This window comes from Melospiza georgiana, chromosome Z (assembly GCF_028018845.1).
Source record: "Melospiza georgiana isolate bMelGeo1 chromosome Z, bMelGeo1.pri, whole genome shotgun sequence".
Classification (NCBI taxonomy): Eukaryota; Metazoa; Chordata; class Aves; order Passeriformes; family Passerellidae; genus Melospiza; species Melospiza georgiana.
Window position 1 is genome coordinate 38923462 of NC_080465.1, and position 24148 is coordinate 38947609.

Consider the following 24148-nt stretch of genomic DNA (forward strand, 5'->3'; position numbering starts at 1 on the left):
GACATTGGGAAGGTATTTACTGGCAACGCTTTGAGCAAGTAACTCACTTGAAACTCAGCCTGAACCAGCTAGAAAATATGCAAGCATGGCTTACAAAATACTTGCATGGAATGCTAATGATGGCTGTGGAAGAGAACAGCTACGTCAAGACGAACAACTTTTGCTACTGTGTGCTGAACATGTGGTCAGAATCCAACCTTTTTACTCCTGATCCTGAAGAGGTTAATTTTAAATGCAAAGATTACAGTAAACTAAGCCATTGTATAGTTTTACACAGCTTTGTTAGTTTTTGTCATGGTAAAAGGCAAGTTACCCTATTTTGCCAAGGAATAATTTAAACAGTTTATTTTCATTTAGACAATCGAGGCTTTCCTTAGCAGCGTCCTGATTCATTAAATATTCTCTGTTCCTTTGCTGTCAGAATGTGTGCTTGGTTATTTTTCAGTATTTTCTTCTGTGCTGCATGAAAGATAAAATAAGAATTACAAAAGTTCATTCCTTTGTTTTTATCTTCTGCACTTGTCCTGATGCTACGCTGAGACACAGACATGGAAAGCATAACTCTTGGGGTACATGAGCAAACTGGGAAAAAAAAATTCCCCTGTCTTACTAAGAAAATGTCCTCAACTTCTTCTTTGCAAATTACTCTGCTGTTTTAAGTGATGTCTCATCTTCCTGCAGGACCTGCCTCCTGTGTTCCTCTTTAAGGTTTGGGATGTCTTCTGCTGTCAGATGTCTGTCATCACTTGAGTTGTTATTAGGAGGCTCTGGTCCACAAACAAGTTAGCAAAGAGCAGAGCCTGGCACCAAGGTCAGCCTCCACTCCTCCACCTTTGACCACCAATGTCAACTTCCCCATATCTTTGACATTACCTCTACAGCATCTGTATTGGATGCTTTTATTCACAGAGTGGTTTCCTGTCTGTCATCTTGCACTGTGTGACATTTCCAGCAGCTGAAAAATGTCCAGGGCTGCTCCTTAATGGGGCTACAGCATAATTAGACTCCTGAGCATTTTTTTTACTCTGTCTTAGCTTGGTGACTATCCAGTGTGTCACAAAGGTGGGCTTGTAAGGATCAATAGAGTCTTTCCAAGAACAGGCTGAGGCTTTGGGAGACAAGGTGAATTTTCACCTTTTTGATCTTCTGTAGCAGAATTCACACTTGTGTGTGAAAAATTATGACCTGTGAAATCATTTCCTTGAAGAGTGATCTGTGGTGAGACTCCCTCTAATGCAGTGTTTCTTCTGCTAGGATTGCGGCATCCATGGACATATTTCAGCCTAGAAAGATGTTTTACTAGTGACAATGCCCCCTGGGGAACTGGTTTAAACTCGAGGATTTTATCAAGAAACTCAAATCATTAGCTCCAACATATTCACTAGCATAATGTAAATTTTATAGGTAGAATTTCACTCTGTAACTAGGCCTGAACAATACCTTTTTTTTTTAAGAGACAGACAAACAGGAGAAGTAATTTTTATCTTTTAGACAGACTATCTAATTCATTCTTGGGTTTATAAAATATTTAGGAGCATGCATTTGTCTGCCAGTCAACATCAGCATAAGCTACTTGACACAAATGTCAGTAGAAATAGCTGTGTAATAGGATTTTCAGAGATACAAAGATTTATATTTGTCTGATTTAAACTTTTTTTTTTTTTTAAGGGGTGACCAGAAAATAAAGTTATAGGATTTGGGATCAACTAATTAGGACATTTCAACAAAGTCCTATATTGCTTTTTGTTTATTCAGTAAGGAAACAGGCAGGAAACTTTCCTTATTAGAAAAAAATCCAAGAGAAAACACATAAAAAATTATTAAGCTTTTAAAGATGGTTTAAAATTTTTTGTATGTATTACTGAGGAGTCTGGGCCAATGATAGTAATAATGCTCTTCAAGAAATTTGTAATTTTTACAGATGAGGGAAAAATGTAGAAAGCATTTCACATTTTATGAAACTATTCTTTCTGTTCACTAGTTCTAAAAATACAGATCTTAGGAATATTGACACATCTTCTACAGTAGAAGAGTATGGAAGATTTGCAGCCTTATTCAGACAAAAAATTCCAAGACAATGAACATGGCTGTGATCATTCATGCCTGGTTTTATGGAAATGTCATTTGGAAGCAACAAAGAATACTTACTTATTTTCATGTGGTTCTTCTTCTCTTTGTGAAAACAACACTTCAGAAAACCCTTAGTTTCGTTAGTTGCTAAGAGCTGGCACTACAGCTCGACAGGAGGGGTTATATGTTGGTGTTTGGTCATTTATCAATATTGTTGTTGCTTGGTCAGTTATCAGCATTGTTTCCTGCGTGATGGGCATTATTTCTCTCTTCTACTTTCAGCAGCTGTGATCCCCAGCACACAGATAAATCAAAGTGGAGCAGCAGCTGGGGCAGTGTCCTTGTCCCACCCCAGCAGCCACTCTTCCCCAGGACAAAACATCCAGGACAGTCCTCTGCACCCTCCCCAGGTACCTCTTCTCACAGCTGCTGACTCAGAGAGGTAAGAGCCTGTGCTTCCCAGCTTGAGCCTGAGGCTGGACTGTCTTCAGAGCTGCCAAGGTGGGGGCAAATACAATTGCTGGTAGGCACTGGTGGCAGCCCTGGCCTAACGACTGCTCTGGATGGGGGTTTGTCAGGAGGAGAGGTGAAGTGGACCATGTTATTCCAGTCTGAGAGGTAGATTTTCTATCCATTTCCATTTCAGGAACTTCCTCCAGTCTCTTCTTGATCCCAGTGAAGGGCTTAAGCAAGGAAAGTGATACCAGCTGGCACGCTGTACTTCAGATGACCACAGCCATACCTTACAGTATGGGGGCCCTGAGATTCATGTTTCTGTTTACTTGTGGGAGAAGAGTCATATTCTGTCAATATTCTCCCAATACTAAGCATTTCTGAAGGAAGACCTTGCCTTTATTTTTTTAATTGCCATTTTATGAAGAACAACAAATAATGAACAAATTTTTATTTCACTAGTTTTGAGTTTGATTTATAGTCAGGATTTGTTTTATGACAGTTACACTAATGTATATTTTTACATATGCTGGTTAGGTATGATAAATTCTATGATTTTAGATCTTTCAGTGACATAAAAATCAGTTGCTTGGATGTGTCTTGATTTTCATCGTTAGACATTCCCTAAATTATTTTCAGCACTCTTTCCAATGATTTAGATAGTATATGGTACTATAAATATAGAAATCTATAGCTCGTTGAAACAGAAGTGTACCAAATCACAAGTCTGAACAGGCCTAAGTAAATGTTTTTTAGTGGAAAAGTCAGGAAGATAACATCATCACACTAAATACTAAACTGCTATCTGCTCATGGATACTTAAGCATTATTTTTAAAATTTCTTTTTCAGTGCTCTAAGTGATAAATTGCTGTATTTCACTAATGCATTTCAGAGTATTTAATTTCCTTGAGTGACAGATATGACAGTAATTTGAAGAGTACAAAATCCCCAATTATAAACCTGAAAACAACATTCACTAGATTTCAATTACTGGTAAATGAGCATAATTTATTTCAATGAAAGCAATATTCACTCTGACTTGTATCAGGAAGATAGAAGAATATGTGGCGTCAAGAAATTAACTACAGGTGAAACTAAATGTTTATTTCAGACTTCACATGTGAATTCAGCCAGTTCTGGAGCCACTGGAAGTTTTTGTGCATCAGTCTGAGATGGAGCTTACTGCCTCATGATCACTGGAGCTCATCTGCCTTGTTCCTCCCTTCCTCCCCACTCCTGCCCCCATGATCCTGGTCTTTTTCCCTTGTGCTGGCTCTGGCCCTCTGTGCTCACCTCTGGGGCTGTCCATGCTCTCTTGCCTGACACTGAGGCTCTTCTGTCCCAGTGTAGTTTTCTCTTCAATGCAAGGCCTGTCCATCCATACCCAATGATTGCCAGAGCATGAGGTGATAGGCAGGGACACATTAACAGTTGTTATAGTTATAAATGTAATTATAAAAGACAATGATCTTATTAGCCCATTTCTGAGGTTCTTCTGCTGTAAAACCATAGCAGAGGTGCCTAGAGTGAGACTTCCTTCATTCAATTCATTGAATGCATTTCATACATCAAGATAATAGAGTACTCTACACAATAATAAAAAGCTACCATGGTATACTCCTTTTTCATTTGTTGAGTCTATACACCCTCTCTAAAAAGGCTTGAAGTGCTAACTCCCATATGTGGAGCTGCTTTGGGTTTAAAAATGTTCCATTGTCTTGACTTAGGTAGTGTGACAAATGGCAATTTAAATTCAGAAAAGGAAAAAAGTATTGCAGCAGTGTTGGTTTGATTACAATACATAGGGCAGAAGTTAGGGGAAATGTTTGAAAGAAGAACTAAGGCAGAATCTGTGTATTGAATCTAATAGAGTACAGTTGCCTGGGGGCCTTGCAAATAGGCTATCACTTCACTTCATGGGTGTGATGAGAACGGTGAAAATGTGAAAAAACCTTCAGCACAGAAAGTGACAGAGATAGTGTCTTCAAAAGGCGTGAATCATCCTGTTTATTTCAACCTCATTGTTGAGAGGACTGCAGGATTTAGGGGTACAAGTAGAGCATTTGTTGCCCCTCATGCTTGTAAGGGTTGGTCAAGGTGACCTTTGAAGGTCCCTTCCAGCCCAAATTGTTCTGTGGTTCTGTGGTTCTGTGCTGTGGTTCTGTGGTTCCTGACACACTGTGCATGCCCAGGGTCATCATTTAAGAGCTAGGACAGGCTGACCAGCACTCGTTCCAGAAGAAGGCTGTATTTGTTGGACTGAAGCTGATCCAAACTGGCTTGGCTGTTTGATGATGCTGGGGGCCAGGCCTGTGCCACTTTTTGGACAGTAGACTCAGGTTTATGAGAGACAGAAGCGGAAGGAAAAAAGCATTTTCTCTACATTTCCACATACCATGGGATAGAGAAATAATGGGAGGGTTTCTTTTAAGTCTTTCTCTTCTAGGTGGTGTGAGGGAAAGTGTGGACTTGATGAAGCCTTATAAAGGTGAGAAACTGAGCCAAACATGGAACACATCTTATATTGCATTCATTATGTATACAAAACTCTGAGAGCACATAGTGCAAGACGGTTAGAGAGTTTGAATATAAGATATCACTTAATTTATCAAAGGACAGAGCATAAACAATAAAGGTGCAGATTTGCATTTTGTCTGTCCCAGCTCTTTGATACTAACTTTGAGTGCTCCACTAATATGAAGTACTGCAGCTATTAAATGAAGGTACCAAATGTGTACATAAAAGCATGTCTGTAACAGGGAATATGTACTTCACTATCTTTTCACTCACTACGGTAATACTAGAAAGCAATTGCATACAAATAAGCTGAAAGGCTAATCTAATTAAAACTCAAATCAAAAATTATGGGTTTAAATGGCATAGTTAATACATGTGATTCAGTGCCCCAAAAGTGATGGTGCTAAATGTTTGAAATTAATATTTTAAAATTATTTCTTTATGTAATGAATTATCCAAATATACATCTTGCTTCTGAGCAAAAACTAGCCTGTTAATCAATGTGATGCAATAACAATATTTTTCATGGATTTGATGTTCATGTGATTTTTTATCCACCTGTGAACCAGAGCTAGCAGTACGTCCCTAAAGCATGATGCATCCCAGCTTCACAGAATTTCTAAAGACTCTTAAGGCTGACAAGAAGAACTTGGGGCCAGAGTGTTCAGTTTAGCAGTACCATTATGCTATAATAAGTTCTGCAGCAGTAATTCTTTTCACTTATCTGAGTGTGTGCTTATATTCCCTTTATGATTTCACTGTAAAATAGTAAGTAGCTCCAAGCTAAACTTCCAGAAGCAAAAGCATCTGCATAGTTCTTCTACCCAAGAAGCCAAGACTTCCAACCTTCATGTTACAAAGCCCTGTATTATACAAAGGGCTGCCTCAAAAAGGGTCTGTAGTTAACAGTGTGGTTTTGAAATAAGTACATCAACTTCTTTCCAGGCAGAGGATTGCTTGTTAAACATGTTTTATTTTTAGTGGGCAAACGACACCTATAAATGACAAATGCTTGTGTCATAGGTATTGGTAAGGCTAACCCTGAACCTGAGCCATAGAGTCTCATAGAGCCACAGAATCCTAGAATAATTTAGGCTGGAAAAGACCCTTAAGACCATGAAGTCCAACTGTTAACCTAACACTGCTGAGGCCACCACAAAACCATGCACCAAGTGCCACACATCCACGTGTCTTTTAAATACCTTCAGGGATGGTGTCTCCACTGCTTCCCTGGTGGAGCCTGGTCCAGTGTCTGTCCACCCTTTCTGTGAAGAAACTTTTCCTATTATTGAATCTAAACCTTCTCTGGCACAAGTTGAGGATGTTTCCTTCTTGTCCTGTTGTTTGTTACTTGGGATTTGTGTTACTGAGTTCCACCTAGCTACAATCTCTTTTCAAAGCAAACCTAGCAAAGTTTGGAAATCTTCTCACACTTTTTTTTTCCCAAAGGCATTTTTTCCTCTTTGCCACATTTGCAAGAAACTTAGTTCTTTGATACAATATAGGCACAGAAAATACTGAGAGATTTTATGAAAAGTTACACAGTCTCCCTCCAGGGAGTCTGTATATTGAGGTACCTGCTCACAGCTCTCTTCCTTAAATTCTACTTCAAATTCCACATAAAGTCTCCTTTCATCTTCTCACCAAAAAGATGAGGTACTGGTCAGAATGTTTGTTTGTTTTTTCTGCCATCCCTTCTTTCATCTAGATTTTGGTTTTCTTCCCCAAAATATTTCTGTTATGCAAGAAGATTGCATTCCTTAAAAAAAAAAAAAAAAAAGGGACGACAACAACAAAACAACACCAAAACAAGACAAACCCAAAACTCCAAACAAACAAACAAAACCCCCTGAAACCAAAACACCCACAAAACTTGTGGCAGAGAAATCATTGGAGAGAAACATTCATCATAGGTAGGTAAAAAATTAGGCTTTTATTATTTTGGTCAAATGAATATATTCATAACTTTGGGGAAAACATCTTATTTGTTCAATTTTGTTCCTGGCAAAAGGTATGCTTTCCTTAAATGTGTTTTTAAAACATGTTTATTTGATTGTCACTTTTAAGTAGTCAGACTAACTTATAGTGCAATATGCTCGGTTTCACAAACTGTGTCACAAGAGAATGTTTTCTTCACTGACAGCAGACTGAGGATCTGTAAAGACACTACAACACAGCATAAGGTGTGAGTTCAAAGAATGCGAGTTTATAGAAAGAATGTAAGAGCAGAAAATGAGTACACCATCCCAGATTTTTTGACTTTTTTAGAAATAAAATTCAGGTATTCCAGAAGGAATGATCATGGATTTTTCTTCATTTAACATTGTCTGAAAGAGCAGCACTGTACAGGACACTGTTTGAGGCTGCAGCATCTTACAGGGAGCTTGTAGTTCAGTCCTCTGTCCAGCCAAACTTTCAGCTCAGCCAGATGAAAGCCTGATCACCTTACTGTGTGAACTGCATAACATTTGGATATGTTCCCAAACTGCTGAAGTCCAGCAAAAATGACTCTGTCAGGTAAAAGAGCAGCAACCCAATAAATACTGTTTGCAAGTTGTCCAAAGAAAACTATGGCCTCTGAAGAAAAAAAAATCAGGATTTTCAGCTTTAATGTTCCATTTCCACTTCAGCAACATATCTATAGCAACCATAAAGATTCATTTTGTCTGAATGGTGACAAATGCTTTAATTTACATTGCAAAGCTGAGGAAAGAAAAAAAGAAGAATGAAGACAGAACTACATCCAACATAGTTACATAGTTCCTGTCTCAAATATTTAATGCTAGAAGCAATTTCTGCCATAGAGTAGCATGGATTAATGGTAGGTAAATTATGTCTTTTATATGCAGGTGCAGTTTCTTTTCTTTCAATATATAAAGAAAAATATTTTAAAAAATTTTAAAAATACTTGGTTGCAGTGAAATAAATTGAGGAGTTGCAAAGCACTTGGGTTTCTAGGTAAAGAAACATCTTATATATATTTTTGCTACGGAGACATAAGAGGTTGTTTCCCCACTTAAAAAAGGATTTATTTGTAGGTGGCCAACCATGAAAAAATAAACTAAATTAAAGCATTATATAAATACACAGTTTATACTGCATATTATGACTCTTTGATTTTCCTCTTCCCTTCCTTTTCCACACATTTCTTGGGTTGTGCATGTGGTTGTAGTGACTGTTTACTGGGCCAGCTCCAGTGAAGTATGTGGCATTGTATGGGGCATTTTAACTAATCTCATCAAAACAAATAAGCTTTGGTAACTTTGTCATCCTTCTTGCTTACTACCAAATGTAGTCATTCTCCAGCAAGACACTTTTTCACAGCTAAAATTGGAAAAGAAAGATTTTCTTAGTGGCTCCAGAAACATTTCTGCTCGGATTTTACATCAAGCATAGGACAGGGCAACTTTCGGCAAATCTGGCTGGTTCCTGATTGAATTGATGCCTGGGCTTGACTGTAGTTCTTGATTACAGTTTCCAAGTGATTACAAACCGGTCCTGAGTGTTTCAGGATCACAATTAAAGTAGCTGTTCTCCCAGGAATATAATGAGATTTGTTCAGAGATAAATCTGGACTGTGACAAGTACAAGTTTCTCTTTTGTTAAGCAGAAGGAAAGAAAAAGTAGAAAACTATAGTCGTGGATATGGGTAAGCCAGATTGATTTATAAATAATTATAAAGACCATGTCTACTAAAAAGGAGTCCTCTCTGCCAGTGAAATATACTGTATTATTATTTGGAAGGAGTTTTTTGGATGTTAAATCAAAGGTAAATCTGTAAAACTGTGCTTTCCACTTTCAGTTTTGAAAAGGATTTTTCTCATTAGTGGCTACTGGTTAAAATAATTTTTCAGAAATTAATTTTCCTAAATTAATCCTGAAAACACAAAGGATGATATTCCATGATTTTAAAAATAATCACAGTATTTAAAGACTGCCTGTGCTTGGCTCTCAATCTCTGGCAGGAGATAGCAGTCTTTCTATGTGACTCCTATACAAAAAACTAACTCCAGTTGTTACTCAGGAGACATATAACCAGGTTGTTACAGCACTTTTTAAAAACCTCTGATATTTTTATCACAATATAACTACTGATTTCTCTTTCTTAAAAAAAAAAATTGTGTAATAGAATTATTGTGAAATATGTGCATGCTGTGTTCTCTTCCTCCCTGGTTTATCTTTCAGTCTACTTGCAGTTGTTATCTGGAACAATTAAATATTTGACACATTACTCAATGGCTCAGTAGTAGCATTTTTATTTCCTCCATCCATATAGCTTTTCTGAAGTAATATATGTTTATGAAGTTAATATCACATCAGCACCAGGGCCATCCAAACCCTACCTAATATGCTTAAAAATGTGTTTCTCACAGAAAACTGAATAGGAAGTACGCCATCCAGAGTTCATCTTGAGACTTCTTACACTCCAAATGTAGATTATGATTCACCAGAAATGTAGTAAATACCTTTCAAATGAATTCAAAACCACATAGAGATAACATGTGGCAGATACAGATTCTTAGCTGCAGCATAAAAGATCTCAAGTGACTTCTATTTAAATATAGTTACAACCTGTATGATGACCCTACCCAGAGGTCTTCTGTAGAGCTGCTACTGGAGTTGCACCTTCTGTTGTATTCAGGGTGTGATAAACTCTTCCTTGACACTTCTTCAGGAAAAACATGCTTTTATATTAGGGAAAAAAAAAAAAGTCATCTAGTATAGTGAGGCCCAGTCTCAGGACAACAGGGACCAGATCCATAGTTTAGAACACCAGCAGACTGTGTTAACTGCAGACACTGATCCCTCCTAGCAGCAGCCACTGAGCACACAGAGAAAGGTATTCCTCCTCAGCAGACTTGCAGCTTATTTTTAGTGGTGGAGAGACAGGCTGGTCTGCAACAAGATTTGACATGTCACTTTCCACTCACCTTTTTGCAGAAATGTCATGGTTCTTTTTTGGTGCTTGGGAATTTTTCCAGCTCTCCTCTCATTGATACAAAAGTGGCCCAGGGCCATTCCTGAGCTTTCATTAAGTAGCCGGATCCCATCAGTCTATTGGGTGGGTTGGGACACAAACAGAAGCTCTTAAAATCCTAGCTTTCTGCCTGCAAAAAAGATTGCATGACCTATCTGTAATGGACTTTGAGGTATGCAGTTCTAAGGAAATGCAGAAAAAAAATCAGTAAAAAGTTAAATTCCATAAAACTCTTGTATAAAATCTTCAAAAGCATTGCACATCCTTGTGGTGCCAGTAATGACAGCTGTGCAAAACATAGCCCTGCAGCGATGAACCTGTGTGGCAGCTGCACCACCAGATTTGTTCTCAAGCATTCTCTCTTCTGCCAGTCTTGTAAGTTTGAGTCCAGATCAACATTTTGATGTGGTCGGATTCTGGAAGCAATTTAACACTTGCCCTTACCTGCTTTAAATTGACATCAGATTGTTTATTGTCAAGAAGCTCTGTGTAACATACGAAAATTTCTAGAGTCTGAAACCTGGGCCTGAAGCTAATACCTAACAACTCAGTGGCCAATGACCTGAACTGACCTCTCACTGTCAGTGAGCAAGACCAGCTATTAATTGACAAATAAAGTTGGTACAAAGGTTTAGAATAAACAGATGGCAATGGCTCCAAAATCAGGTCCCCCTTTAGGCATGTCCTCCAATTATGGTTTAGACACACACACAGAAGGAGTGGAATAAAAGTAGTTTTCCATTATAAGGGGCAATTCAGCCTGCTAATTTCCCAGATGTTAAGTCTAATGATACATCACCATTTAAAAAAATGTCATCTCTATTAGGGCTGCACACTCTTATTTTGGAAGTCTGTATCTATGCAAATAACTAAAGTGATCTAAATAAAGTAAAAACAATCTTTAGCTCTTATGTATTGGAGATCTTACAGGTTTGTGGTCTTGGACTTCTAGGTTTGTTGCTCCAGCTCCTTCTCATCACATCAGCCCCCAGAGAATGTCCATTCAACATCCCATGATGCAGAGACAGACTCCACAACCTCCTCACGTTCCACAACTTGCAGGGATGCCTCTGAAGACATACCAACAAGCACAAAGCCCTTCTTTTCAGCCAAATGCCCTTCACATCCAGGGTAAGAAGGAAGAACCTTCATCGCTGATGTTAGGTATTTGTTGCTATTGCAAATCTTCAAATTGAGTGCTTCAGGGATTGGCGCTGATATTGTTAAGGTACTTTTCCTTGAAAGACCCTAGGAGGTAGCCTTCAGGACCCTGCCTTCAGACTTTCTTAAAATATTTACCTTAGCTAGTTGTTATTCATCCTGGTACTGAGTTACATGTTTCTCTTCATATTGATTTTCAGTGCTGTTCTTGACACAGAATGGCAAAAAGTTATGGATGGCTTTTAATTTTCTAATGTTATGCTTCTAATCCCTCCTGATTTAGCACATAAGTATTAACTTGCTTTTCAAGAGGTAGGATATTTTTGTCCCTTGCACTTGTGGGGAGATGGAGAACTCTTCCTGTGTAAGCATGGATGACTCTTGCAGCTGTGTTCCCACTTGTGCTGTGTAATCAACATCTACATGACCTCTCTCTCTCTCTCTCTTCAATCCTGTATATTTATTCTGTAGCCAAAGAAAAAAAGACACCAGCTCGTGGGTTGTTTTGTTTGTTTGTTTTTCTTAGCTGGTGGAGATTTAATGCTAATTACTTTAACATTTCAGGAGCGTGTTGACAACAATATTGTTTTTTCCTCTCAAATGTTTAAATGTAAGATTTGCCATACTTATCGTATCAATTACATAGCAGACTGGACTTTTTAAGGTCTTAGGAGTCTGCTTATTGATCAGGCTTCCTGACTATTATCATTGTAGATATCATAGGAAACATCCTGGGAAGAGCAAGGTGTATTGGTTTTGCACAGTTTTGTTTTTGGTAGCAGAGGGGCCCACAAAGACGGCTCCAGTGAGAAGCTGCCTGAAGCTTCCACCATGTCCAGCAGAGGCAATCCATGATGGCTCTGAGGATGGACACACTGCTAGCTAAAACTGAGCCAAGGAATGAGGTTGGTAACACCTCTGTGATGACATATTTGAGAAGAAAATCAGAACAAAGTGGGCATAGTTTTGCTTCTAGTCAGAGAAGAGGAGGAGGTGAGAACATGTGAGGGAAGCAACATCACAGCACCAAGGTCAGTGCAGAAGGAGGGGAGGAGGTGCTCCAGGTGCCAAAGCCAAGATTCCTCTGCAGGTGAAGCAGATGTGCCCCTGCAGCCCATGGGGATCCATGGGAGATCTACCTGCAGGATGTGCTCATTCTGGAGTGGGTGGATGTCTGGAGGAGGCTGTGATCCAGTGGGAGACTTTATGGGAGAGAGAGTCCCCCTGCTTCCAGGGTGGAGCAGCCTGTCCTTGGAGGACTGCACCCCATGGAAGAGTGACCACACCACAGCAGTTTTGGGAGGACTGTGTGCCCGTGGGAGGGGACTCACGTTGCAACAGGTGTGATTTGGCTGCTGCTCATGAGAGCAGACCCACAAAGTTCACAGAGAACTGTCTCTCATGGGAGGGACCCCATGGCCTCACAGGGGAAGAACTCCTCTCCCTGAGCAGCAGAAGAAAATTTTAGTGATGAACTGACCAAAACCCCCATGCCCTGTCTCCCTGTGCTGTTGGTGAGAAGGAGGAGGGTCTGGGCAGGAAAAGATGTTTCAAGGCCTTATTTTAATTCTCATTATGCTCCTCTGATTCTGTTAGTAATAAATTTCACTTTGCAGCCTTAAGTTGAGCCTGTTTTGCCCTTGAAGTGTTTTTTCTCTCAACCTTTATCTCACTCATGAACCTTTTGTTAATTTTTTTCCTTTTTTCCCTCTGCTGCCCAGATAGCAGGGAAGGGTCACCAAGTGCCTCTTGTGGGTGCCTGGCATTAGGCCACTGTCAAACCATGACACAAGGCTTCTTCTATTTTCTTCCATGGATGTAAGCAGTCTCTTTCTTGGCAAAGAGAGGAAACATCTTACTGAGTTCACAGATGTGAAGGAGAGAAAAGAAAGTGCCAATCCTGTTACATTCTTCATGTAACACTGGCCTCAGAGAAGCAGGATCTGAGGCTGAGGCAGGTGGTTTTCTCCACAGAGTAGTAATTCTTTACAGCACTGATCAGCACGAGAAGAACATGAAATTTACCAATGGACATAAGCAGTTATTGTTGGCTTTCTATATTCTCTGATAGACATTTCGGTAATAATGTATAGTCAACAGAGTGCAGGGTGAAATTTCTTAATATGCAATTCACTGTCAAATGACATACATGAAGGAACTGGTCCAGTAAATTCCTAGGGCAAGGCTTGAAGGGGTCAGGTTAGCCCTTCTATTTCCACAGTATAGAACATTTTACTTGATTCCCTTTTTTGTTGAACATTTGGCAAGAAATCATCTTGAAAGGCATTGAGACATTAAGGTCTGTCTTTCTGCCTGGAGCAGAAATTGCCTTTCAGTTATACAGATGGCTTTAGCACCTTCTTCCTCTCTTGGCCATGGGAGTTTTAGGAGTCTTAGAAGTTGGGAGCACAAGCAGTTGCTCCAGAGAAGAAGACTTCCCAAAGAATCCTGCCTCCCAGGGATTCACAAATCACCCTGGATTAATTGTTACTCCACACAGGACTTGCACTGGCTTGTGCAGCAACCTTCATATCTCCTTGAGCATCTTCTCTTCAGGGCAGGCCAAAACAATGCTACTGTGTTCCCATCTCCCTCTCCTACTGTCCAAAGAGTATTTAAAAGGACAAAAGATGTAGGTCATCATTCTTTACAAGAAGAAGGCCCAGTAGAGACCCTCATCTGAGTGAATGTCACATTTGAATTGAAGCCCTGTTACATGTCCAAATTTAAGATACAGTTTAATACTTTCATCTGAGATCAAACAATGGTTGAATTTCAAGGGCTTGGACCTTAAACCTGTACCATACTTAGTCCCATGTTATCATTACTGTGTCTGCTTCACTCTCCTAGGAAAGCTTATTGAGAAGCTTTCCAAAGCCTGTTGAAAACAGATACTGCTGACAGGAATTATATGCACACAGATAACAGCTCAAAGTTCAAATTCTAAACAATTTTGCACCTAAAACTAGTAAAAAGACAATGTAGACTGAACTCTTAATTATTTCTTTTTAGTATTGAAAGATACAGTACAGTGCAATTCAATACCAACAATGTGGATATTAAATGTTTTTTCAAAGATCAAGTAACCTATCATCACTGTACAAGGTATTTAGTCAGAATGCACTCACTCCAGCTTAAGCTGTCTCATCCTATATGCTACACTGAAAGCATTGTCCTGTGTGCCTTAAGGGCTTACCTAAATTCTCTCTCTCAAAAGCAGATGTTTGAAGAGTTTATGTTTTCCCAGTGCCAATACAAAGATTGCTGTCTTCCTTGGTCAATTCGTTGCAATGCAGAAAAACACCATGGAGTTATCTCCACACCATACTATTATGTATACAAGAAGTGGCTGTGAGAAGTTCTGTTAGTTTCTATCTCCTGCAGTTCATATCCTGCCTTTTCAAGATTTAAAGTGCTGTAAATATAGCCACATCAGCTCAATCTGCTCGTAGACAATGGTGACAATCTGCCTCAGTAGTCTTAAACTTGTCAGTTACATGTAAATTTGCTTTATCAAGGAAGAAAGAGTTTCATTGCCCAAAAGCTTTTTGAAGAAAACAAGTTCTAAACAGACACAATTTCTGAAAGCCTGAACATCTTAAAAGATCATGGTGATCTCAGAGTACTATCCTTTAGAGAGAAATATTTATGAGATCCAAGACTGACAGCCTTCTTGTATCTAATAGCTACTTGTATTGTGAAATGTCTTTTCCTTGTAAGAACATTGTCTACAGTTCAAGCTTCATTATTTGTTCTGAATGATTTTCAACATACACAGTAATGTCAGAGAGAGCTTTCTATTGCCTCAGTTAATATTACATAATTGTCTAAATATTCTCTTTTCTTATTTGTGAAATTCCCACTATCCTTTGCTGCATGGAACGTTCCTAATTGATGTTAGATGCCTCACTGAGCTGTAGAAATGAAGCCCTTCTTTTCCTTTAATTAGATTGTAGTATCTTTTACTGTATTACCATTCCATAAATGTGAAACTATCCTGACTTGAAGACTGGAACTTCCCAGCTAGATGCTTTTGTATGCCAGTGCAATATGCGTTTATAGACAGAAGACAGTGCAGGTGCTGGAAATCTGCAACAATTTGTCCACTACCTGTATTGTACTGGTAATTCTTTTCAACCATGAAAAACTACTCTCAGGAGAGGTGTCTGAAAACACAGGCACCTACAGTCCTCAGACTGCTTGCTCTGAGACAAGCCAGAAGAGATGTTATAGGTATGAAAGGAAAGACATCAACAGAGGCTCCCTCTTCACAGTAGAGAAAATTTATTGTGCTGTTTAATATAGAGTAAGGTAAAAGTTCTTTAGGCATGGGTAAAGCTAACTTGCTTTTGGATGATACTGTAAACATTTTGACACTAGAAATCTGGCTGTTCTTAAAAATTGTGTCTGTAACTCTGTTCACATGTCTTTGTGAGTTAAGCAGATGGCCAGGGCTGTCTGAGTTATGGAAGAAATAAAAAAAAATGCAAAGTATTAATTTAAAGAAAATAAAAAGTTGTCATTTCTTTAAAAAATTGTTAGCTTATATGAGTTAGTTATATTAGTACAGACAGGTCTACTAGTAACAGCTATCTTTAAATTAAAAATAATAAGATTTTAATAAACAGAAACATTTCTATTTTTTCACATGTGAAAATCTGTCTGTTAGTACAGTATGTGACTTGAATCTCTCTTGTACTCTTCCTTTTGTTCTTCACAGCCAGATGGTACCACATGATTACATGGTGTTCGTGTAATTTGCCTACTGGACATTATCCTACATTCAGCTGTATTGCAGATTATCTTGGGCATGACACTGTGTGAATAAAGACACCAAGTTAGGAGATTTTGCTGTGTCATGTTGGACTCCAGTTCTAAGACTGGATTGATGCACTGCAGATGCCTACAAAGACATTTAGAATAGGACTAAATAACTGAGGGGAAGAGAACCAGATATGCTTATTTCTTGTTTAAGACTCTCTGTTTTAAAAGATGGATAATTGACACTGAATTGTGAAAATAACTTGTACCTAAGAAAGTGACACTAGTTTTCTGTGCTCTCTTTCCATGATAAATTTTTTTTTCTCAGAGTCTCTATGCATGACTCTACTATCAGCCAGCTGTCTTGGCATCAGTGATAGATCCTTGGATTTTATTCAGACTTTACTTGCGTAATCTTCTTTCATTTTGAGGTTAGCATTTTCTTAGATTTTCAAACAGATGCACAGTGTGACTCTGGAGAATACCAGTTCAGACACAGGATTGCGCAGTACGGGGAGAAATTCCTGAAAAATTTCAGCTTCTAGCCAGTCAGTGCCTCTCACAGGCCATGATGGAATCAGGATGTCCATGTAGTAGCAACCTGAGGAAGTTTTAGGGAGCATCATATCAATACTGCTTTATTTGTTTAAAATTATTGAAGACCTGGTGATAGGGCAGTTGAGGTTTTTATCATTCTCATAGCCATGGTTCCACAAACTCTCCTTTTTACCTCTGTCCAGGTCTTTTACTGATGGCCTTCTTCTCATTCTAGGCTTTTATGGGCAGCTTCAGACTTTCTGCCCTCCACATTATGGTGACACTCAGAAGAACATACAAGACAGTGTTTCTTGCAATATGGTTCCTCCTGTTGACTGCTCAGCTCTCCCATCAGCAGGCCAGGGAGGGCTTGGCATTTTCCATGGAAGTTTTTCAGATCATTCTGGTATCAAAGGTAAATAACTGCTGGTCACTCCATGTATGATTGCGTAGAGTTTGTGAACTTCAGCAGATATGCATGAGCTGTGTATTTGGGTGGGACATGTCCTGACAGATTTGACTTTTTAGAAAGAGGGGAGAGTTTTCAGACCTTCGTGGAGCGGTTGGTGTTGGGAGGCCGGAACTCACCATAGGTGACAGTAACAACCAGCATGTGTGCAGTCTGAGCACTGTTGAAGGCTTCTCAAGATTATAGCCTGTGGGACTTACACAGCCTCTGGTTTGTGTATTTCAGCTGAAATAAGGTCCACTGAGCCCTCTGCGATATTTGTGCATTCACTTCTTTCCACTGCACGTATTGTGGCAGAGACCCGAGATGCTTCAAACTACTGATTTTGCTTGGTGCATGTTTGGTTTTACCAGTCTTGAATTTCATTTATTCATGTTTCAATGACAAAAACTGCCTGGATGAACACTCATCTGTGTGCATATAACTTAGTCTGTGCCTAGATGAAAAGTACTTAAGGGGCTTGCATGCTGCTCTGGAAGGCTGAAAGATCTCTGTGCAAAGGATCAGTTCAAGACAGTGAGCCTACTCTTAGCGCTCAACTAATGCCCAGGTTTTTACTGTCCTTCCACACAGGATGAATCCACTTCTTAACATTTATTATGCTTTGAAGTCCCTCTTATGTCTTGGTCCTTCAGAAGTGTATTGCAAAGCCAGTGCACCTGTAATTACAAAGAGGAATCTTACAGTATGTAGACATGTTATCCAAAAGATGGGAGTGTGTCTGCAAACAGTTATTCTTGGGCTTACTATTGCCACTTGTAAAAGGCAGTAATTTCTGTGCCAGAGTCTACTTTATGGCAATATTCTACAATATTTTGTTGCCTTTTATCAATATGATGAAATGTGTTAAACACGCATGAAATTTATTTTTTAAATGATCACAATTTTAACACCCATTAAATGGGGAGGTTGGTTGCAATGAAATCTGCTCTACTTCAAACTTGATTCTGAGAGAATTGAAAATTCCTCCCTTGGTAAGCAATAAGTTGTGTAATTAATTTCATACATAATTTGATTTGTTTATTTTATTTGTGTATTTGATTCAAAACAATTTTCAGTTCTATGCATAAGTATTAGGACATCATTATATAGTTATCCTACTTATTAACTGGGGCTTTTTTGTTTTGTTTCTTCTTCCAGTGTATGACTTTCCAGCAGGGTCTGTAGATACCTTTGATGATTCAGCTTGCAGCATGCCAGAGGACAGCAGTTTCCTACAAGTGAATGCAGTGGATCATTGTTCCAGCCAGCTTTCTTCTGTATACACTGAAGGCTAAGTAATGTGTATCTATTTACAAGAACTTGATTCTGTTTCATCTTGCCCTTCTGTTATTTCCCTACAAATTTTTTCTCTCCATGAAACTGCCATGTATGTATGGGGATATGACTAGATATACATACATAATGGAGAGGGAAAAAACAATTACCAAGCATTCTTCATTTAATCAAGCAGCCAACTGAGAAGGAGAATGTTTGGAGAAAGCAAGCTTTGCCAAAATCTTAGCAATTGTTTATTTTCTTCTCATCTGTGGTACAGCAACTATATTTTTAAAATTATTTCTTCTTTTATTTTCTCAAAGGGAATTCAGAGACCAAATAAGAAAACTGGTTGTTGGCTGTAATCCTTTCAAGCTGAATGGGTGCACTTGCAGAAAAACACAGCTTTAGAAAATTCCTTTTTCAAACAAGGAAAAGAAACAAAACCAGAGCATACTACAAACATTTCAAAGGCATAAAGTTTTGCACAACCTGTCTGCATGTGATAGTTCCAAAGTTTAACACACACCAGGATCCAAAAGGGAGACAAGAAGGCATACATATAGGCACTACCTATTGGAGGCATTGGCGTGGCTTCTTTTTGGATCAAAGGTTGTTGGTAGAGAATTTCTTACAGGCCTCATAGTAGGTGTCCTTTCTTTCTCTCTTTATTTTAAGCCACACAATACAGCTATTCGTGTTTTCCCGATATTCATTCTGACTCTTTAAACATGAATAAGATACTTTAAATATACAAGAACTTATGTGGGCTTTGTGGCAATTTAGCAGATCTGCCAGATAAGCATAAATGCATTTTAACTTTCAGTTGCTTTTTAATTAGATTGTAGAGCATTGTTGCTGTCTGTGCTATAGTCTTCATCAGGAAGGCTTAAAATCTTTTGTAGGAAAGAGTCTTCCTTAAATTCCACATTTTTTAAAAAAGCTATCTGTACCAATTCAACTAAATTTTAGTTGTCCTAATCTTTTTCCATAACACATTTTCAGAAAGAAGAACTACTCTTAAGTGTACTGCAATTCCTCTGGTTACTTAGAAAGATAAAACTGTACTGATTTGGTGGTTTTGATTTTTCTGATCAATGTCAGGCACAAGGTCCTCAAATTTAGTCCAGGATGCAAGCAAATTGAGTTGTAAAACATACAAGGTTATGAGTTAAAACCAGTATTTTTCACTGGAGATGCCATCACTGTGATCCTGCATGCCTTGAGAACAGCTCTTAAATTAGACTGAGTTTTTAGGTTTTAACTCCTGTTCATACATTTTGTGGGCTTCTTAATGTGTAGTGTACATCATAATGTATACCAATGCATGCAGCTTGGGCAACAAACAAGAAGAGCTGGAGGCCATGGTGCAACTGCAGAGCTGTGATGTAGCTGCCATTACAGAAACATGGTGGGACGACTCACATAACTGGAGTACTGCACTGGATGGATACAAGCTCTTCAGAAGAGATAGGAAAGGTAGAAGAGGAGGAGGGGTGGCCCTTTATATTAAGCAAACTTTTGATGCCATCGAAATTGAAACTAAGGAAGATGGAGTTGAATGTCTATGGGTAAGAATAAAGGGGAAGGCCAACAAGGCTGACACCATACTGGGAGTCTGTTATCGTCCACCCGACCAGGAAGAAGAGGTAGATCACTTATTCTATAAGCAGCTAGGTAATGTTTCAAGATCATCAGCCCTTGTTCTTGTGGGTGACTTCAACCTACCAGACATCTGCTGGGAACTTAATACAGCAGTAAAGAGACAGTCCAGGAAATTCTTAGAATGTATGGAGGACAAATTTTTGTTGCAGCTGGTGGATGAACCCACCAGGGGAGGGACTATGTTAGATCTGCTGTTTGCAAATAGAGATGGGCTGGTGGGAGATGCGGTGGTTGGAGGTCGCTTGGGGCAGAGTGATCATGAAATAATACAGTTCTCAATATTTGGTGAAGTCAGGAAGAGCACCAGTAAAACTCTTGCATTGGACTTCCGGAGGGCAGACTTTGGCCTGTTTAGGAGACTTATTCAGACCGTCCCTTGGGAAGCAGTGGTAAAAAACAAAGGAGTTCAAGAAGGGTGGGCATACCTCAAAACAGAGATCTTGAGGGCACAGGAACAGACCATCCTTGTGTGCCGAAAGATCAGTCAACGGGGTAAACGTCCAGCCTGGCTGGGCAAGGAGGTTTTGGAGGAACTCAGGAATAAAAAGAGGATGTATCAGCGTTGGAAGAAGGGTCACGTCTCTAAGGAAGTATTCAAGAAGGCTGCTAGAGCATGCAGAAAAAAAAATTAGGGAGGCCAAAGCTCAGTTTGAACTTAGAATGGCAACTTCTGTAAAGGATAATAAAAAATGTTTTCACAAATACATTAATGGTAGAAGGAAAGGTAAGACCAGCCTTTGTTCTTTATTTGACAAAGGAAGGAACTTAGTATCTGCAGATGAGGAGAAGGCAGAAGTGCTTAATGCCTACTTTGCCTCAGTTTTTAGTGGGAAGATGACTTGCCCTCAAGATACCTGCCCGTCTGGGCTGGTTGATGGTGACAGGGAGCAGAATGGTCCCCACATTATCCAAGAGGAGGCTGTCATAGAACTACTGAAATGCTTGGATATTCATAAATCTATGGGACCAGACGGGATCCACCCCAGGGTAATGAGAGAGCTGGCAAATGAGCTTACAAAGCCACTCTCCATCATTTACCAACAGTCATGGCTCACTGGTGAGGTTCTGGATGACTGGAAGCTGGCCAATGTGATACCCACTCACAAAAAAGGTGCAAAGGACGATCCTGGTAATTATAGACCAGTCAGCCTGACCTCAGTACCTGGCAGAATAATGGAACAGTTTATATTAAGCGCCATCACGCAAAATTTGCAAGATGGCCAGAGTGTCAGACACAGCCAGCATGGATTTAGGAGGGGTAGATCATGTCTGACTAACCTGGTCACCTTTTATGACCAGGTAACCCGCCTAGTGGATGCAGGGAAGGCTGTAGATGTTGTTTATTTGGATTTCAGCAAGGCCTTTGACACTGTCTCCCACAGCACACTCCTAGACAAACTGGCAGGCCGTGGCTTGGACAGGAGCACTCTGTGCTGGGTTCAGAACTGGCTGCATGGCCGGGCCCAGAGAGTGGTGGTGAATGGTGCTGCATCCAGCTGGCGACCAGTCACCAGTGGTGTCCCTCAGGGGTCTGTGCTGGGGCCAGTTCTGTTTAATATTTTTATTGATGACATCGATGAGGGTTTAGAGTCCTTTATTAGCAAATTTGCAGATGACCCTAAGCTGAAAGCGTGTATTGATCTGTTAGAGGGACAGAGGGCTTTGCAGAGGGACTTGGAACAGTTGGATGGATGGGCAGAATCTAATGGGATTAAGTTCAATAAATCCAAGTACCAAGTCCTGCACTTTGGCCACAATAACCCCCTGCAATGATATAAGCTGGGGACGGTGTGGCTGGACAGTGTTCAGGTGGAAAGGGACCTGAGAGTGCTGGTTGACAGTCACCTGAACATGAGCCAGCAGTGTGCCCGGGGGGCCAAGAGGGCCAATGGCATCTTGGCCTGTGTCAGGAACAGTGTGGCCAGCAGGAGCAGGGAGGTCATTCTCCCCTGTACTCAGCACTGGTGAGGCCTCACTTGGAGTATTGCGTCCAGTTCTGGGCCCCTCACTTTAGGAGGGACGTTGAGATGCTTGAGCGTGTCCAAAGGAGAGCAACGAGGCTGGTGAGGGGCTTGGAACACAAGCCATATGAGGAGCGGCTGAGGGAGCTGGGGGTGTTCAGCCTGGAGAAAAGGAGACTCACAGGTGACCTTATCACTCTCTTCAACTTCCTGAAGGGTGGCTGTGGTGAGCTGTGGGTTGGTCTCTTTCTCCGGGCAACAACAGACAGAACAAGAGGACACAGTCTCAAGCTGCGCCAAGGGAGATACAGGCTAGAATTAAGGAGGAAGTATTTTACAGAAAGAGTGGTCAAATACTGGAATCATCTACCCAGGGAGGTGGTAGAGTCACCATCCCTCAAAGAGTTTAAAAAAAGACTGGATGTGGCATGATCTAGTTGAGGTGTTAGAACATGGGTTGGACTCGATGATCTTAAAGGTTTCTTCCAACCTAGAATTTCTGTGATAATATCCTCATGACCTGATAGAGTAAGGAAAGAAACGTTCATCCTTGCAGGCTGGGCCATATCTATGCTTCAGAAATAACTCTTCCAAAGAGATAAAATAAAAAGGTTTATACAACTTTTTTTTTTTTTTTTCCTGGCAAACTTTTGAGTTGTTAAGTCCAATTTGGGTCCAATTCATAATTTAGTCTACAATTATGTGGAACAGATGAATTTATGTCCGGATGTTTGTGAACATTGGCAATCTTTTGAGGTTTGTATTCATGAAGTATATTCTTATGTGTAGTTATATGCTTAAATATTTAATGGAGAGATTTTTATCTGATACATAGAATATATTGATAAACCATTTACATAAATGAAGTACAACAAGAAGTGACTAAAATGTAGCCAATCCTGTGCTGAATTCTTCCCCCATATATTCTGCTTCTCACATCACAAGAGAATGTGTCCCTCTGCTCCCGCTTGCACTAAGAGGTCTAGATGTTACCATATGTGATTTGCATTGCATTAAAAGACGGCAGGCATTCTTCACAGCTATACATATGCAATCAAAAAGACAGTCCTTTTGCATAATGTGCATTGACTGCAAGTTTCGCTTTTCAATAAAGCTTTACTTTTTTATTACCTTAAAGCCCATTCTATGGTCACTGCACAAATGTAACTTGGTTCAGTAGGAATAATTAGTCACACTGAACTCTTTAATTTCAAATGTGTGGAATTGTGTTTTGTTTCACCAAAGTCAGCAAGGGCAGGATCAGACTACGTGTGGACATTTACGTGTACATATATACTTCCATATATATAAATCCCTCAAAATTCTTTTAAGGACATGATTGTCCAGAGTTTGTCCATTGCTGTTTACAAAACTGAAATATTGTTGCTGTCTTCAGATCTGTACCACCTTGACTTTTAAACTTTTGGAAATATTTTTTTTCTAGTATCTGAATGTACAAGTTGCTCTGTAGAGTTGAGAATTATACTTTTTGAAACATACTGACCAAAGGGAAAGTGGGAGTATATGATTCAAAAAGGGCATTTTCAGCTTGGGAGTTCATCATTTACATTTAAAAAAGGAAACTTTTGCAAGTCATTAATTCATTCTTTCATATATATATGTATTTACAACTTTCCATGAGCCCTAATCCTAAAAAGAAGGCCCTAGAGAAGAGTCAAATCAAGCACATGAATATGGGCTACCAGTCTGTAAAAAGGTAGGCCTATGTTTACTTCTCATTCAGAGACAAAGAGGATTCTTCACTATTACTTCATTATTCTCTTTGGAGTTGGACTGGCTTTGAGGCATCAATTTAATCACCGAGGGCAATTGCATAAAAAACCCCATTGTAGCTCATGTATATTGGATATTTAAATAGGGGATCCTGTTTGTCACAATCAAAAATGGTGCTTGAGAAAATACAATTTTGTGGATTACCTGCATAACTGAGTTATTTGCAAATACTTGTGCCTCCATGAGTTTTGTGTTGTTATTCTACTTGCTGTATTGTTAAGTTTCTAAAGGGATTCATATCTAAGAGATGAAATTATTTTAGACTACGGACATTAAACAATATTGAAAATAAATTATTTACAATTATTATTTTATACATTGTAACTCTTTGCCGGGTCAGTGGTCTATTTATATCTGCGTTAGAAATGGTTCTACACTGGAGTTTAAAATACAGTTTCAAAGTGCACCTGTACAAGTGGGAGTGTATGAGAGTGCATTTAAGGCTCCTTTTCTACATGTGTGGACACACAAACTTGTAGGCATTGTGGTTTACTACTACCAGATGCTGAAGAAAGGCAGTGCTA

At 39.5% G+C, this 24148-nt stretch overlaps 1 protein-coding gene across 1 annotated transcript in view; it reads left to right on the top strand.

The window, feature by feature from the left end:
- Positions 1 to 19967, top strand: part of GLIS3 (GLIS family zinc finger 3) — a 119999-nt gene extending 100032 nt beyond the window's left edge. The window contains exons 6-9 of the mRNA XM_058043819.1: positions 2353 to 2512; positions 10972 to 11150; positions 16714 to 16893; positions 18088 to 19967. Of these exons, the coding sequence (XP_057899802.1) occupies positions 2353 to 2512; positions 10972 to 11150; positions 16714 to 16893; positions 18088 to 18224 (656 nt within the window). The 3' untranslated portion in view covers positions 18225 to 19967. The remainder of the gene's footprint in view (positions 1 to 2352; positions 2513 to 10971; positions 11151 to 16713; positions 16894 to 18087) is intronic.
- The last annotated feature ends 4181 nt before the right edge of the window (positions 19968 to 24148 follow it).